Consider the following 16,352-nt stretch of genomic DNA (forward strand, 5'->3'; position numbering starts at 1 on the left):
TCACCTTTGTTGTCAGTCCTTTAGACATTAATTGCTGTGTGTTGAGTTATTTTGAGGGGACAGCAAATTTACACTGTTATACAAGCTGTACACTCACTACTTGTAGGAAAGTGTCATTTCTTCAGTGTTGTCACATGAAACGATATAATAAAATATTTACAAATATGTGAGGGGTGTACGCACTTTTGTGAGATACTGTATATATCTTTAGGAAATATATGCAACAAATACATTTATACAGTATGTGATTAATATGATATGTGGGAATAGATATAGAGATGCCAATGAACACAAATAGACAAAAGTGTATGTATATGAAACTGGCCTTTGTTTACAAGACCAACAATTGCTTTTAAGAGAACTGGTCTTTTCTGTTGTTGCTTTCATTAATATCCTAAAGTAAAATTTTGCACATTATGATTAAAGCCACGTATACATGAGCGGAATGTCCGACAGAAAAAGTCAGACGGAAGCTTTTCATCGTCTATTCCGATCGTGTGTATGCTTCATCGGACTTTCTTTTTCGAAAATTCTGACGGACCTAGAAATGGAACATATTCTAAATATTTACAATGGAACCAATTCCTATCAGGAAAACCGCTCGTCTGTATGCTGTTCCGACGGACCAAAAACGACGCATGCTCTGAAGCATGTACGAGACGGAAGCTATTGGCTACTGGCTATTGCACTTCCTTTTTCTAGTCCCGTCGTACGTGCTGTACGTCACCTCGTTCTGAACGGTCGGACTTTGGTTTGACCGTGTGTAGGCAAGACCGCTTGAATGGAATTCCGTCGGAGTTCCGTGGGAGAAACCTTCGGAGTTTATTCCGACGGCAAAACCGGTCGTGTGTACAGGGCATAAGATTCCCCCTCTGTCTTCAGAAGGCAGGCAAATAGGTGGAAGCAAGTGTGTCTCCATGAAGGTCATATGGCTTTGGTACAGTATGTTAAGAGGCCAACTGACGGACAAATGCATAGAATCACAAGTGGGGTATTGTAGTGTCTGAGCAGGCATGATTTCAGGAGATAAAGTTTAATGAACTTGGAGTTCTTCAAAGCAAGCAAGAGACACCAAGTCTCTGAATATTAAGGAGAGATGTTAATTAATAATGGACAGTCATCATATTAAAGAGGGCTTGAGCTCCATCCAATCGTTTTCATGAGAAAGATATGATTATGCAGTTTGGACTAGTCAGAGATTCCTCAAAGATAGCAAATGGAAAAAACTAGGATAAGAATCGCAGAGGGAGATCTGACTGGGAGACCTGAGCAGGAGAGACCGGGCCAAGAGACACTTGAGACATGTGGAGGTCAGGCACATAGGGGCAGACTTAGAGAGAGGCAAGCCATTGTTCAATCCCCTGGGATAAGTAATAATTGGTATACTTTTAAATAGTTATACAGTATATCCAGTTTATGAGGGTTTGAATGTATCATAATTTGCTCTTTAGAGGTGCTTTATTAATTGAGTGTCACATTGTGGTGATTTATGTGCCACTTGTTCTGCCATTCTTGTGTAATATTTCCTTACCAGACATTACCAGAGTTCATGATTGATTTTGTATAAAATAAACTATTTTTCACCTATAGTTTGTGATGTGTGTTTCCATGTTGAATGGTGAGAAGTGGGTGTTGATTAATAATATAGATATTGTTTATTAATGTCCATGTTATTATTTGTTTCATCATCATTTTATTATTGGGTCAGCCAAGACAACTAATATTTTCAGGAACAGGTCAATATTGATCACCTCTGCATTTCTATTAGCCTCGGCTTCCATCCCAAATCTAAAATTTAGATATTTGAATATTTTTCCATACCAGAATAACTCAATGACTATGGAAAATAGCACACAAGTCAAAGAATTTGTGCTTTGTGGACTTAGTAATAATGATAAGCTAATCCCATTCCTTTTTGCCTTTTTTTTCATGGTATACCTTGTGACTTTGTTTGGAAACATTGGCCTGATCGCCATTGTCAATGTTGCCTCCAATCTCAACTCGCCAATGTATTACTTCCTGAGTTACCTCTCAGCAGTTGACCTTTTCTACTCCACATCTGTCACTCCTAAAATGTTGTCTGATCTTATATCTCTCAAGAAGACCATATCATTTCATGGATGTGCCATGCAGCTGTTAGTCTTTGCTACCATGGCAGGAACTGAGGTTCTCCTACTCTCAAGTATGTCGTACGACCGATATGTTGCTATCTGCCACCCTCTTCGCTACATTTCCATCATGACCAAGAAAAAATGTGTGTCTCTGGTCAGTCTCTCATTTTTCTTTGGCTTTCTTCAGTCCTTTGCGCAGATCGTCTGTATGTTTAGTCTTTGGTACTGTGGACCAAATGTTATAGACCATTTCTACTGTGACATCCCTCCAATACTTAAACTGTCCTGCTCCAAGACACTTCAATGTGACATTATATCCATGACCTTAATTGGTTCTTACAGCATTTGTACATTGTCAGCAATCCTGGTCTCGTACGTTCTCATTTTCTCCACCATATTGCGTATCAATTCTTCTAAAGGACGACAGAAAGCATTTAACACTTGCTCCTCTCATCTCATGTGTGCCAGTGTCTTCTATGTCACAGTTATTTTTACTTATGTGCATTCACCCCCCAGTGGCCTACAGAAGCAAGACAAAGTGATCTCTGTTTTCTATGCAATAGGAACCCCCATGTTGAACCCACTTATCTACAGCCTGAGGAACCAAGAGGTGAAAAGGGCCATCATACAAGCATTTAACAATACAGTAAAACCTAGGATTGCGAGCATAATTCCTTCCAGAAACATGCTTGTAATCCAAAGCACTTGCATATCAAAGCAAATTTCCCCATAAGAAATAATGGAAATGCAAATGATTTGTCCCACAACCATTTATTCATAAGTCCTTCACTTTATAGTCCATATAAAAAGATTATAGCAATGTGATAGGTTGTGTAAGCATAAAATGTCCATCCATAAATGGAAGCCTCCACAAGAGGATTAGAAGCAAAATCTAGATGGAGCTGAAAATTATAAAAGAGAAGAGAGGCCCCTCTAAGTATAGCAATATGGTTACATTTAATGAAGGTCCAATATTTAGCAACTTACATGGTTGATAATTAAAAGAGGCACATCTAAGTATGCAGACATCCGCTGTAAGGCTGTACACATAGACCATCCTCCGCACCGCCAGCTCTCACAGCTGTCAGTGTGCAATCATGACCGGGAAGACTACCCTGCAGTAGAGCGATCTGAAAGTGAGGCTTGAAGCGATCTTGGAGCGCAGCATAGAAGGGATGACGTCGATGGTGGTGAGGGGGATGGTCTTTGTGGACAGCTTTACCCCGGAAGCCTGCATACTTGGATGTGTCTCTTTTAATCATCAACCATGTGAGTTGCTAAATGTTGTACCTTCATTAAATGTAACCATATTGCTACACGTAGAGGTGCCTCTCTTCTCTTTTATACTCAGTTGTGACATGACGCTACTTGTATATCAAGACATCGCTTGTATATCAAGTCAAAATGTATTTAAAAATGTTGCTTGTCTTGCAAAACGCTCTCAAACCAAGGTTTTACTATATTTCACATTTAGTTAAAAAAAACATAGCTGTTTAGGGTAAAGATTATGGTTCCTCTTGTTTTCTTTTGTTTACTTTCTTTTTATTAAAGATCATAATAGAGAAAAATAAAAAATATCAATGCATCCATAACAGAATACAAGTGGAACAAGTAAAGGAACTCGACGCTCATGATGAAGCATACTGTATATATAAACAGACCAGAAAATGTTACATATCAGATGTGACATATGACAGTAGTGGTACAATAAAAGTTATGAAATCTCAACATATATCTAGATACAGAATATAAAGTTGTCTAGACTCCAAAAGATTAAATTTGATCTGTGGCAAGGGTATGTCAGGCGATTTCCAATGGAGCGCAATCAACTATTGAACTGCAATACACAGCGTATGGATCCATTTTTCTTGGAAATGAGAGGTGGCCAAACAATAGGCACTGAGCTGTGGTTAATGAGTCTGGGCTACCTACCTAGGTAGCTGAAAAGGATTGTATTTTCCACCAAACATATTACGCCTTTCCACAAGACCAAAAAATATGAGAGTGTCCCAGGAAAAACATGTGGGCAATATAGTGCGGTGAATGTATGAAGTTTGACTGGGGTTAGATACCATCTGGTGAATAACTTCAAAGCTGTTTCCCCAGGAATCGAGTATTCTTTTGAAGGTTGGTCAAACAATCTTTCCAATCCTCTGGGGAGAATGAGGTACTACAATCCACCTCCCATTTAGCCATATGTGTCAATTTGTCTGGGGACACCAATCATGTAGCCTTTAAATGTCAGAGATAAGGCCTTTGCCTCTAGGAGAGTTCTGCCAGATTCTTCTGAATATAGAAGAGGTGGGGAAGGCAAGTTAGGGAGTAGTGGGAGTAAAAATAGTGGCAAATCTGTAGATATCGGAAATGCTCAAGCTGCGGAATTTGCCTAGAGAGAACTGAGAAAGATACAAAAGTACAGTTAGTTTGAAATCACACCAAGAAAGTAGCTTTTGAGAAATCCACCAGGATTTGGAAGGGGAAATTGGAGAATTCAGGGGGGAAGCAGGATTGCCCAAAATGAGGCTTGAGGTGGGGTAGATAAAACCAAATTACGTTTTCGTTTCTAGAGGTGCCAAAGGGAGTGAACAGCCGTATGATTAACCGGTTCCTGATGGGCTTGTGTACATATACGGGGGCAGAATGGCTCCCCTGCGCGAAACCCCGTACAGGTACGGGGTTCCTTTAAGAGCCGTCAGAGGGCACGCACACTGCACGGCGGGGGGCCTGATGAGCTTGGTCGGCGGTCGCGATCGCCGCCGGCCATGCGCGATCGTGTGCAAGAGCGCCAGCACAGGGATTTGTGTGTGTAAACACACAAAACACTGTGCTGTCAGAGGAGAGGAGACATGTCGTTTGTTCCTACTATGTAGGAACAACGATATGTCTCCTCTCCTACTCAGTCCTATCCCCATACAGTTAGAACACACTGCAGGTCCGATGAAGCCCACACACGGTCTAATTTCCACCGGAATCGGTCCGTCGGACCAGTCCGGTCGAAAAGTCCGCTCGTGTGTACGCAGCATTAGAGGTTCCATTGGGCTAATCAGGAGAATCGTGCGACCAAATTATAGAGCCAAATATAAGAAGGCCCAAACCTCCCCTGTGTTGAGAGCAATATAGGATGGGCCAAGAATTAGCCCATATAAATGTTTTGACCTTTGTATGAAAAGAGCCAAGTAAGACTTTGTTAGCCAATTAGGGAGGGCAAAGAATAAATATAGAAGTATTGGCAGGGCATTCATTTTAATGGCAGTAACCCGATCTAAGAATGAAATGGGGTAGGCAGTCCAGAGCTTGAGCATCTTTCTGAATCCTAGACAAAAGTGGGGGCTAATTTAAAGAAAATAGAAATTGCAATGTGGGGCTTAATTTAGGCCTCATGTACACTGCTGCTGGTAAATGGACGTTTAGGAGCAGTTGGGCATTTTTTTCAACTGCTCCTGAACTCTCCTCTATGTTATCTTATCAGTACATGTACATAGGGTCATTTATAGTCGCTTCTAAACAGTTGCGTCCAGAAGCTGTGTCTAGAGGCATTTCAAACGCCAAACACGGCTACCCGCGTTTAGGCGCGTTTTTTTGTCTAGTAGCGTTTTTAAAGGGAAACATTTTATCTATTACTTTTGAGCCTGGAAAATGCTAAAAACACAGGATAAATACAAAGCAATTCTGCGCTGCCGTAACGAAAAAAAGCAGCTAACACAACCAACAAAGCAAGACAGATAAAAAACACACAACAAGTGTAGCGCTAAACACTTGTTGTGTGTTTTCTAAATGCTAAAAACACACCAAAAACTCAATTATCACTGTATGCAAGCTTGATATACCATGTGATATTCCCCTCATCAGCCAATTATGCTGTACAATGCACAACTTGCATTACTTGATGGATATATATATGAGAGAGAGAGAGAGAGAGAGAGAGAGAGAGAGAGAGAGAGAGAGAGAGAGAGAGAGAGAGAGAGATGGATGGATATATATATGAGAGAGAGAAAAAATGATTATAGAGAGAGAAGGAGAGAAATATATGGAGATTGATAAATATATACACATACCTGAGAGTCACCAACAGACGTTCCTCTGGTGGCATGCTTTTCCTCATGTTGGTGTCCACGTGAACTAGACGTGGTCTAACCTTTTCTAAGAGAATGTCAAAGGTGGCAATTGACATGCGTGTAAAATTAAAAAAATTCTCTGGGTAATTACGCAGCTGAACATAGATATTAGAAAAGTATCCTGTGGACATGTGTTGAGCCATCAATGGATGTGTCCATTAGCGACGAACTCTGGTCCTCTCACTTTCAATTTTCTACATCTTTGGAGCCTCAGCAAAAGCAACATCAGGAGCATTTCCTCACACATGCTCATCATGGGATCCATATTAACAAACCAACCAAAAAAATAACAGCTAGCTACAAGCACACTGCTTTCTCAGCTGCTACTCACACTGTTCTCTCACAGAATGGCTGAAATAGTTAATACTTTTTTTTAGTGCTTTCTAATCATTTGGGAGGGTCTCCTGAGGGGCTCCTGAACGCAAAAGCGGCTGAACGCAAACGCTTGTAAACGCTGCTAAACACACGTTTTTAAACGTGGATTACTAGCTGTGATGTTCCAGCGTTCAGGAATGGTTGAGAAACGTCCCGTGTACGTGAAGCCTTAATTCTCTCATAGTTGCGCTAGGTGGCAATAGAGCAGCAGTAGTAACATAGTCAGTCAGCAAAGTCACCAGGTAGCAAAATACTCCAGCAGATAGAAAACAATAAATTTGAAAAACAGAGGAAAAGAAAAAAAAGGGGCTTTCAACAGGAAATGTCCGAAGAAAACACAGTCCAAAGCAGTGCCAGGACAAGGTCATCTAGTGCACAGGGCAAAGATGTCTAATTGCGACCCCCTTCCCTTAGGGTTATGGTTAGCAGTAATGTCGCTGTCACTACTCCTGTCAACCTTGTAACATAAAGGGAGTAAGGGCCCCAACCCCAGACTCACCAGGGAAGATGCAAGCGGACTATCTTGGTACATTTAAAAGGAAATATACAGCAATAAGCAAAGAATATATATATATATATATATATATGACAAGATTTATTGATACAACAAGCAAAAACAACACAAAATATACCAAAAATGTGCACAGATGACATGGAGTTTCGACTAGTTTCGCGGAATAACCACTTCATCAAGGACTATATCTGTGAATGAAATATAATACGATAAAATGTACTTATATTCATGTGAGAGGTATTACAGAAACATGGGATAGGGGAAGGATAGAAAGAAGTTATAAACAATTATATAGGGCTGCTTACCCATGTTGCGGTGCATGCGAGGCATAGAACATCCCGACAAAGCCTCCCGCGGCGATTGGGAAGGACATGTATGAGAAATCACCAGGAACCTAGCGTCTGGATGAAGTAATATAATATAAAATGATGCCCATGGTCAAGAAGGTGAGGACAAGTGTATGGAGCACCAGTGGAAAGTGAATAAAGAAAAATGAGGTGCGATAAGGGAACCAGGATCAAAGGAGAGAAGGGGGGGTGAGGTGAGTGGACAAGGTAGATCCTGATACCAGGAGAAAGACCATAAAGAATGGCCATGAAATAGGGAAATGCAACAGTGATTGTGCACAAACACAGAATGTGGGAACAAACGTATGAATGTGGAGGTGGTGAAAGTGTGACCAGTCAAAAAGAACCCGCAGAGTGAACCCAAGGGTGCAACTAAATAGCAAACAATGAAGACTAGGATGGGTATATACCTGGACCAGATGGGTATTGGTAAAAAAAGGGGCCCGGAGGCAGTGGCGTAGCGTGGGGGGTGCGAGGGGGGCATAGGCCCCGGGCGCAACATTTGGGGGGGGCGACATCCTGCTCCAGTATGTGTCACCCTCTCTCCATACAGCTAAATTCTGTTCTGTGACCCCGCGCTCCGGCCGCCATGATAATTCTCAGGCCGGCCCCTGGCGCCCTGTGATTGGGCGAAAGGGGTCATGTGCGGCAGGTGGGGCTGGCCTGTACTCAATCGGGGGGGGGGCGGGGCTGGCCTTTGTTGTGGCCGCCGTCTTCTCCTGCTCCTCCTCTCCAGCCCGGGTCACCAATCATGACGGCCGTTGCAGAAGGCAGTCTGTGGCCGCCGTCTTCTCCTCCTCTCCTCCTCCTCTCCGGCCCGGGTCACTGAACATCATGACCCTGTCGGCCGTCGCGGCAGGCAGTCTGTGGCCGCTGTCTTCTCCTCCTCTCCTCCTCTCTGGCCCGGGTCACTGATCATCATGTCCCCGCCGGGGCAGGCAGTGTGACAGTCGGCGGCGCAGAGGCACAGCAGATGGAAGAAAAAAAGGTAAGAGACTCACTCGGCCCGGGGGGGAGTAGATATGGTCTGAGGAGAGTGAGCAGCCAGAAAGTTAGCGTATAGTGTAATGTATAGTGTTGTAGGTAGTGTATAATGTATTGTGTGTAGTGTATTGGTCTGTGGGTAGAGTGTTGTGTAGCAGTCAGTATGTAGTGTATTGAGTAGTAGTGGTCTGTGTCTAGTGTATTGTGTAGTGGTCAGTGTGTAGTGTAGTGGTCAGTGTGTAGTGTAGTGGTGTGTAGTGGTCAGTGTGGTGTGTGGTTGGTGTGTAGTGTAGTGTAGTGGTCAGTGTGTAGTGTAGTGGTGTGTGGTTGGTGTGTAGTGTAGTGGTCAGTGTGTAGTGTAGTGTAGTGGTCAGTGTGGTGTGTAGTGTAGTGGTCAGTGTGGTGTGTAGTGGTTAGTGGTGTGTAGTGGTTAGTGGTGGTCAGTGTGGTGTGTAGTGGTCAGTGTTGTGTGTAGTGGTCAGTGTGTAGTGGTTAGTGGTCAGTGTGTAGTGTAGTGGTCAGTGTGTAGTGTAGTGGCCAGGGTGTAGTGTAGTGGTCAGTGTGGTGTGTGGTCAGCGTGTAGTGGTCAGTGTGTAGTGTAGTAGTCAGTGTGGTGTGTAGTGTGTAGTGGTCAGTGTGTAGTGGTCAGTGTGTAGTGGTCAGTGTGTAGTGGTCAGTGTGTAGTGTGGTCAGTGTGTAGTGGTTAGTGGTGTGTAGTGGTCAGTGTGTAGTGGTTAGTGGTGTGTAGTGGTTAGTGGTCAGTGTGTAGTGGTTAGTGGTGTGTAGTGGTCAGTGTGTAGTGGTTAGTGGTGTGTAGTGGTCAGTGTGTAGTGGTTAGTGGTGTGTAGTGGTCAGTGTTTAGTGGTGTGTAGTGTAGTGGTCAGTGGATAGTGTAGTGTATTGTGTAGTAGTATAGTGTAGTGGTCAGTATAGGAATCAGGTAGGTCAGTGTGTGGTGTTTAGTGTAGTGGTTAGTGTGGTGTGTAGTGGTCAGTGGATAGTGTATTGTGTAGTGGGTAGTGTAGTAGTATAGTGTAGTGGTCAGTATAGGAATCAGGTAGGTTGGTGTGGTGTGTAGTGTAGTGGTCAGTGTATAGTCGATTGTGTACTGGATTGTATAGTGTAGTGGTCAGTGTGTAGTGTAGTGGTCGATGTAGGAATCGTGTAGGTTGGTGGGGTGTGTAGTGGTCAGTATAGGAATCAGGTAGGTCAGTGTGTAGTGTAGTGGTCCTTGTAGGAATCGGGTAGGTCAGTGTAAGGGTCAGTATAGGAATGAGATAGGTCAGTGTATTGTATAGTGTAGTAGTATAGTGTAGTGGTCAGTATAGGAATCATATTAGTGGTCAGGTAGGTCAGTATTATTGTAGGAAGGGAAGGGACTCAGGGAGTGCGAATTGTCCGCAGGTTAGGGGGCGCAAATTACTTGCCTTGCCCCGGGTGCTGGCAATCCACGCTACGCCACTGCCCGGAGGTAGAGTCCTGTTAACTTGAGCAGCAGGTAGGTATGGATCAAGAGGGTCCAGTAGTCAGCAAGGTACTCATTGTACAAATTATGTACCTTTTTGAGTGCCGAGGTATTTGGAGACCAGATCCGATATCTATGGAATTAATAGTAAAAAATATATATTAAATGTAGTGACGATGCCTTCCCGTCCGCACTCAAGATTGGAGCGAGTGTGGTCTGCAGACAAACATGGGGTAAGTGAGTTAGATAAACTTACTCTAAGAAAAGCTGATCAGGGGTTCGTCCGTGTCCCACGCTGGCCTGTGAGATCTGCGGGATGAGCCCGCTGTATATATGTCCTACAACCGCGTGCGGTCACGGCAACGCCAGTGTTGGCGTGCAGTGGCGTCACGGGGTCAAGGGGCCTGCAGAGTGCGCGCGCGATGCGATCGCACGCGCGCCTGCGCACAACGCCTCAAGGAGTCAGTGGACATGTAGGGCCTGCGCATGCAGCGCGGGTACCCCAGTACCATCCGGCAAAGCCTCAGCGGTGCACATGCGCGAGTGGGTCACGGACGCGCCTGCGCAGAGGCCAAAAGGTCCCGGGAGGGACCCAAGCTGAGGCATGTACAAGCGACCAGTGGGACCATCCCAAAGAGGAAGGGGAGGCCCATCTGGTCGCCAGGGAACCTACCAATCGCCGCGTAGAGGCAAAAACCGGGAGGCTACAGCCAATTGCAGAGCCCAAACAACCGGGGGTTGAAGCCCAATAAATTAGGTGATAATATTGTATAACACAAATACAATGCAATGTGAAATGCAAGTAAAATGTAAGAAACACATTATAGATGTGAACATATCAAAGGACATAGTCACAAACAGTATATGATAATGGTAAGGAATTTTATACATGAACAAGAGGATTAAATACCTCAATAGAAGGCCTATAAATAAAACAGACATGTATGAAAGTTATGCATAGGTCAATAATAGCATACAGGGCAATATACATGGTAAACCAGAACCGATTAACAACAGCGCTGCCAGGTGCCAGGGAGATATCAGGAAACATTTGAAGGGAGATGCCATCCTGCATTACGTTTTGTGTGCTCCTCGCTGCCCCAAGGATCTCCTCTTTAATAAGAAAGTCCTTCATGCAGAGAACTATGTCTCTTAGGGGGGTTATCTGAAGGTAGCTTTGGTTGTAAGGCTCTATATATCTGGTGTGACATGTTGGGGCTTTGTAGCTCAATGGTAGCGTCAAAACAGTTGGAGTTTACTCCACACCAGAAAATGTTTTTAGGGCTTGTCTGCCCACTTTTATTTAGAACGCAAGAAAGGGGAGATTGGGACTTTAGATGAGGCAATTGACTAGTGGAGGTTAGGTTGTAAAAGCATTTTAAAAAATAAAACAAGACTTTTCCTCAGTTTAGGCCGATATGTATTCTTCTGCATATTTTTGGTAAAAAAATCGCAATAAGCGTATATTGATTGGTTTGCGCAAAAGTTATAGCGTCTACAAAATAGGGGATAGATTTATGTCATTTTTAATATTTTTATTTTTTACTAGTAATGGCGGTGATCAGCGATTTTTATCGGGACTGCGATATTGCGGCGGACAGATCGGACACTTTTGACACATTTTTGGGACCAGTGACAATTATACATATATGTATAAATGTCACTGGCAGGGAAGGGGTTAACACTAGGGGGTGAGCAAGGGGTTAACTGTGTTCCCTAGGTGTGTTCTAACTGTGGGGGAATGGGACTGACTAGGAGGAGAGAAAGATCGGTGTTCATACTTAGTATGAACACACGATCTGTCTCCTCTCCCCTGAGATAACTGGGATCTGTTTACACACACACAGATCCCTGTTCTCGCTCTGTCACGAGAACTGTGTCTGGGGAGGTGCTATATATACACCCCACACCACCACCAGCGTCACGTTGTCATGGCATGCGCAGGGAGGGCCCATCGATCCGGGCGGTAATTACCGCGGTAACCAACGTCCACATGTACCACAATTTTAAACAGTGGCATGGGCTCACCCCTCCACACTGGTCACAGGTAAAGAACTGAGTAGCCCATAGTTTTATGGTGTACATAGTTTCCAAGCTGCTATCAATGTCCTCTTTAGTGAGAGGAAAGTACTCAATGTGGTGCTTTTCCTCTAGTTAGGCTGCCTGTGAGCCAGCGCCATCTTGAGCCATGGCGAAGGGCTCTTTGTCCCTCAGGAGATAATGGGTGAAAGCTTATTGGCACCCTCCTTGCTTTTTCCTGGGTGTCGGCGTGCACAGCTTGTTCACCCAGGGGATGAAAGTAAAAGCAGTCCACTAATAGCTATCTTTGACCCCTGAGAGAACGTGAAATGCCCTAGGGTGTCCAGAGCTGTGCTCAGATGAAACTGTCCCACTCCACGCCGAGCATGCGCATTTTTGCATTTTGAATGTTTCATTTTCAGCATTATCACTGCTTCTCACCAAATGAAATTTTTATAAAAAATGTTTTCTGCTTCAGTACATATCTCGCAGGGCAGTGCTCATCTCCCATGCCTTTTGTTGAACAATCCTCCTCCTGTTAGCTCTGAAAATGGCCAGAACTGTTTTTTAACATTCAGTTCCCATTGACTTCCATCCAATTTGGATTCACCAGCTGAACTTTAGTCTGGTTAGCCAAACCTGTCTCAAACTGAAGCCAGGTACATTCAGCTCATCACTAGTGTTTAGTATATAGTTATCTGGAGAAGAATGGACTGTGATCTAGTAAGTGTACAGTATATCAGGAAGTGGTATCATAAAGAAGTTTGTAAGAAGGGCTTTGTGGTTGGCTAAAATTGGTGCCAAGAGCACAAGTCCCTACCCCTGCTCCTGTCCAGCTAGAACACTGTCCCTCCTGCTGAGGTCGAACCCTCCGCCATCTTGAGCCAAACTTTATGCCAGAGACCTTGATGACATTCCTGGCCCTTGATCTTTATTCCCAAAGGAAAGAATGTTCACACATGAAAGTAGTTTATTGAAAGAGGAGGTCTAAAGCCTAATGCCCTGTACAGATGACCGGTTTTGCCGTTGGAATAAACCAAGAAGGTTTTTACGACGGAGTTCCGATAGAATTCCGCTCAAGCGGTCTTGCATACACACGGTCACACCAAATTCCGACCATCCAGAATGCGGTGACGTACAACACGTACAACGGGACTAGAAAAAGTTGGTTGGCTAAAATTGGTGCCAAGAGCATAAGTCCCTACCCCTGCTCCTGTCCAGCTAGAACACTGTTCCTCCTGCTGAGGTCGAACCCTCCGCCATCTTGAGCCAAACTTTATGCCAGAGACCTTGATGACAATCCTGGCCCGTGATCTTTATTCCCAAAAGAAAGAATGTTCACACATGAAAGTAGTTTATTGAAAGAGGAGGTCTAAAGCCTAATGCCCCATACACATGACCGGTTTTGCCGTTGGAATAAACCATGAAGGTTTTTACGACAGAGTTCCGACGGAATTCCGCTCAAGCGGTCTTGCATACACACGGTCAAACCAAATTCCAACCATCCAGAATGCGGTGACGTACAACACGTACAACGGGACTAGAAAAAGGAAGTTCAATAGCCAGTAGTCTCGTACTTGCTTCAGAGCATGCGTCGTTTTTGGTGCGTCGGAACAGCATACAGACAAGCGTTTTTTCCGATAGTAATTTGTTCCGTCGGAAAAATATAGATTATGTTCTCTATCTAAGTCCGTCTGAATTTTCGACAGAAAAAGTCAGATGGGCCGGTTGGAATATACGATGAAAAGCTCCCATCGGACTCTTTCTGTCGGAAATTACGCTCGTGTGTAGGCGGCATAAGACTTATTCACAACAGGACATTGAGTGAGTACACCACAGCACCATGTGTAATAGAAGGGTTGCTCCCGACACATATGCTAAACTTCAACCCCCCTAGAACTTGGAACTGTTTATTGATGTTCCATCTCTATTACCATGTACTGGATAGTAGAAAGGGATCCTGTATTCTTCCAGTGTATGGACTGTTATAAGTACATTTAAATACTTTTAAACTAAAGTTTCAAGCAAAGAACTATCTGGTTTCATTATTGTCTCAGCTGGGGGCCGGTCAGTAACAGTGTATTATTTGAAGTTACACATTACGGTTTTGGGGTGTGTGTAAGGAATAGCAAATTCAGAGTGGAGTCATATTAGTGTTTGGTGCAATCTGGTCAGCCTCAGAGCTGGTGGAAATTGGAGAAACAGAGTCATCCTCCTGGTGGTGAGAGAAGACCCGTAACAAATAGATGGACCCTGCCCCCACCATTAACTGGCCTTCACAGCAAGTAGCACATGGAAATGCATACGCACCCGGAAGAAACGCCGAGGGCAAGATGTCAGCTCCCTCGGCGTGGACTGGGCTGCAATACGGGGGCTTCGATCTAAGGTAAGTATTTCATAATGAGCTAGTATGCACCGCATACTAGCTCATTATGGCTTTGCCTTGCAGGGTTTTTTTTTTTCTTTTTTTTAGATGTGTGGGTATACAACTGCTTTATATCAGCAAATAGTACTTGTACTTCTATAAGTACTAGTATATACTAAAGCAGTGCTACTGTCATTTCCCTATATGACAAGCTTTCATATGATTATAAGAACATGAGAAAATATAGATGACAGATGGTGATGAGAAAAAGTCTAAAAGACACAGGATGTGGTCCTAATGCTGGATAATAGTAGTGCACCTTACACCAAGATCCTCCAAAACGTGCCTCACACTCCCCTTAGGGGTTCTCACTCACCAGATATACGCAGAAAGCAAGCCTTTAATATGCCCAAAGATACGCCATCCTCATCTTAAGTTGGGTCAGAACCGTAAATCACCTCGGCAGGTACTTGAAAGAACAGCGTCTGCTGGTTACTTCCGGTTGTCTCTTCCTGGCTGTGGAATGCAAAACGTCACTTCTGGTCGCCGTAAGCTCACGCACTGACGTGTTTCGTCATCACGACTTCGTCTGAGGGCGTCGAAGTCGTGACGACGAAACGCGTCATCCTGTGTCTTTTGGACTTTTTCTCATCACCATCTGTCATCTATATTTTCTCATGTGCTTATTATCATATGAAAGCTTGTCATATAGGGAAATGACCGTAGCGCTGCTTTAGTATATACTAGTACTTATAGAAGTGGACTTGATACTATTTGCTGATACAAAATTTTATTTTTTAGCAGCTGCTGATTAATGAAGTGTATGTGATACATATGTGTTAGTGTGTTGTTATTAACATTCAAGCTTCGGAGCGCTGGGAGAGTGGAAGGAGGCCCCGTTTTTCACTATTTTTTATATATATATATATATATATATATATATATATATATATATATATATATATATATATATATATACACAACCGCTTTAACCCCCTCTGATCTGCATGCAAACTACTTCCAGAGCCCTGTGTAGCCTGCAAAGTGCTTTGTGACACTGAATTTGTGTCTTATGGACGATCTTTGCTTTGTGTCTGATGATGATCTATTCCTGTAATAAAAAGTGTTTTGTGAGCACGCCACGGCATGTGTTGGTGATGTGAGCTGCACACAAAGGACACCCCCCCCCTCTCCTTTCCCCAGCAGCAGTGCATGGCTGAGCTCCTAACTTGTGGATCAAACAAACTTTCTGCTGCATGAAGGGATGTCAGTGGGAGCACATGGGCTCTGCTCACCCACCATCCATCCATCCATCCCAGGCTCCATCCCCGCCTCTTCTACCCAATGTCATGTGTATGTGACACCAGCCCACACAGCTGGGAACGTCTTTGTTTGGGAATCAGGCTTGCATTCCTTAGGGGAATGGGGGAAATAACTTTTCAGGATGGATGTTTTGCTGATTCTGTAAAAAATCCCCCTCGTCAGACATCCTATGAGTGCACTGATCATCTCATCTAATAAGAGGACGGCCTTTCTCCTTACATTTGGGAGAATTAGGAAGCAATGAATGATGATGTATATGTGTGTCATCTGTATTGTGACAGTTCCCACAGCTGGATTGTATCTGTGACCTGTGCACCCAATCTCATCCAATCTTCATCATGGCAATGTTATTTCCAAAGTTCTTATCAATCTTTTCAAATCTGCAGCTGTCATGATAATAATACTCAGCGACAGTGGCGGCTGGTGCTCAAAATTTTTTGGGGGCGCAAACAAACTGAAAAATTCTGAAAAAAAAAACCATCAACCGCAGCCAATGTGCCCATCAATTGCCGCCACTGTGCCATCAGACGCAGCCACTGTGCCCATCAAACGCAGCCACTGTGCCCATAAATTGCTGCCACCGTGCCCATCAATTGCCGCCACTGTGCCCATCAAACGCAGCCACTGTGCCGTATCAAATGCTCCCAATGTGCCCATCAGTTGCCGCCACTGTGCCCATCAAATGCTCCCACTGTGCATATCAAATGCTCCCACGGTGCCCATCAAATGCTTCC

At 43.9% G+C, this 16,352-nt stretch overlaps 1 protein-coding gene across 1 annotated transcript; it reads left to right on the forward strand.

Moving 5' to 3' along the window:
- The first annotated feature begins 1,833 nt into the window (after positions 1-1,833).
- Positions 1,834-16,013, forward strand: LOC141134320 (olfactory receptor 8H1-like). The gene is made up of 2 exons (XM_073623892.1): positions 1,834-2,757; positions 15,900-16,013. Exons 1-2 carry the CDS (start codon positions 1,834-1,836, stop codon positions 16,011-16,013), a joined length of 1,038 nt encoding a protein of 345 aa, XP_073479993.1.
- The last annotated feature ends 339 nt before the right edge of the window (positions 16,014-16,352 follow it).

Source organism: Aquarana catesbeiana, linkage group LG03 (assembly GCF_042186555.1).
Source record: "Aquarana catesbeiana isolate 2022-GZ linkage group LG03, ASM4218655v1, whole genome shotgun sequence".
Taxonomy (NCBI): Eukaryota; Metazoa; Chordata; class Amphibia; order Anura; family Ranidae; genus Aquarana; species Aquarana catesbeiana.

Bases quoted from the DNA above. Each gene is read 5' to 3' on its own strand.
- LOC141134320 (XM_073623892.1), top strand. From the start codon at position 1,834: ATGACTATGGAAAATAGCACACAAGTCAAAGAATTTGTGCTTTGTGGA. The intron at 2,758-15,899 runs GTAAAACCTAGG...GTATTGTGACAG, and splicing joins TACAAGCATTTAACAATACA to TTCCCACAGCTGGATTGTAT.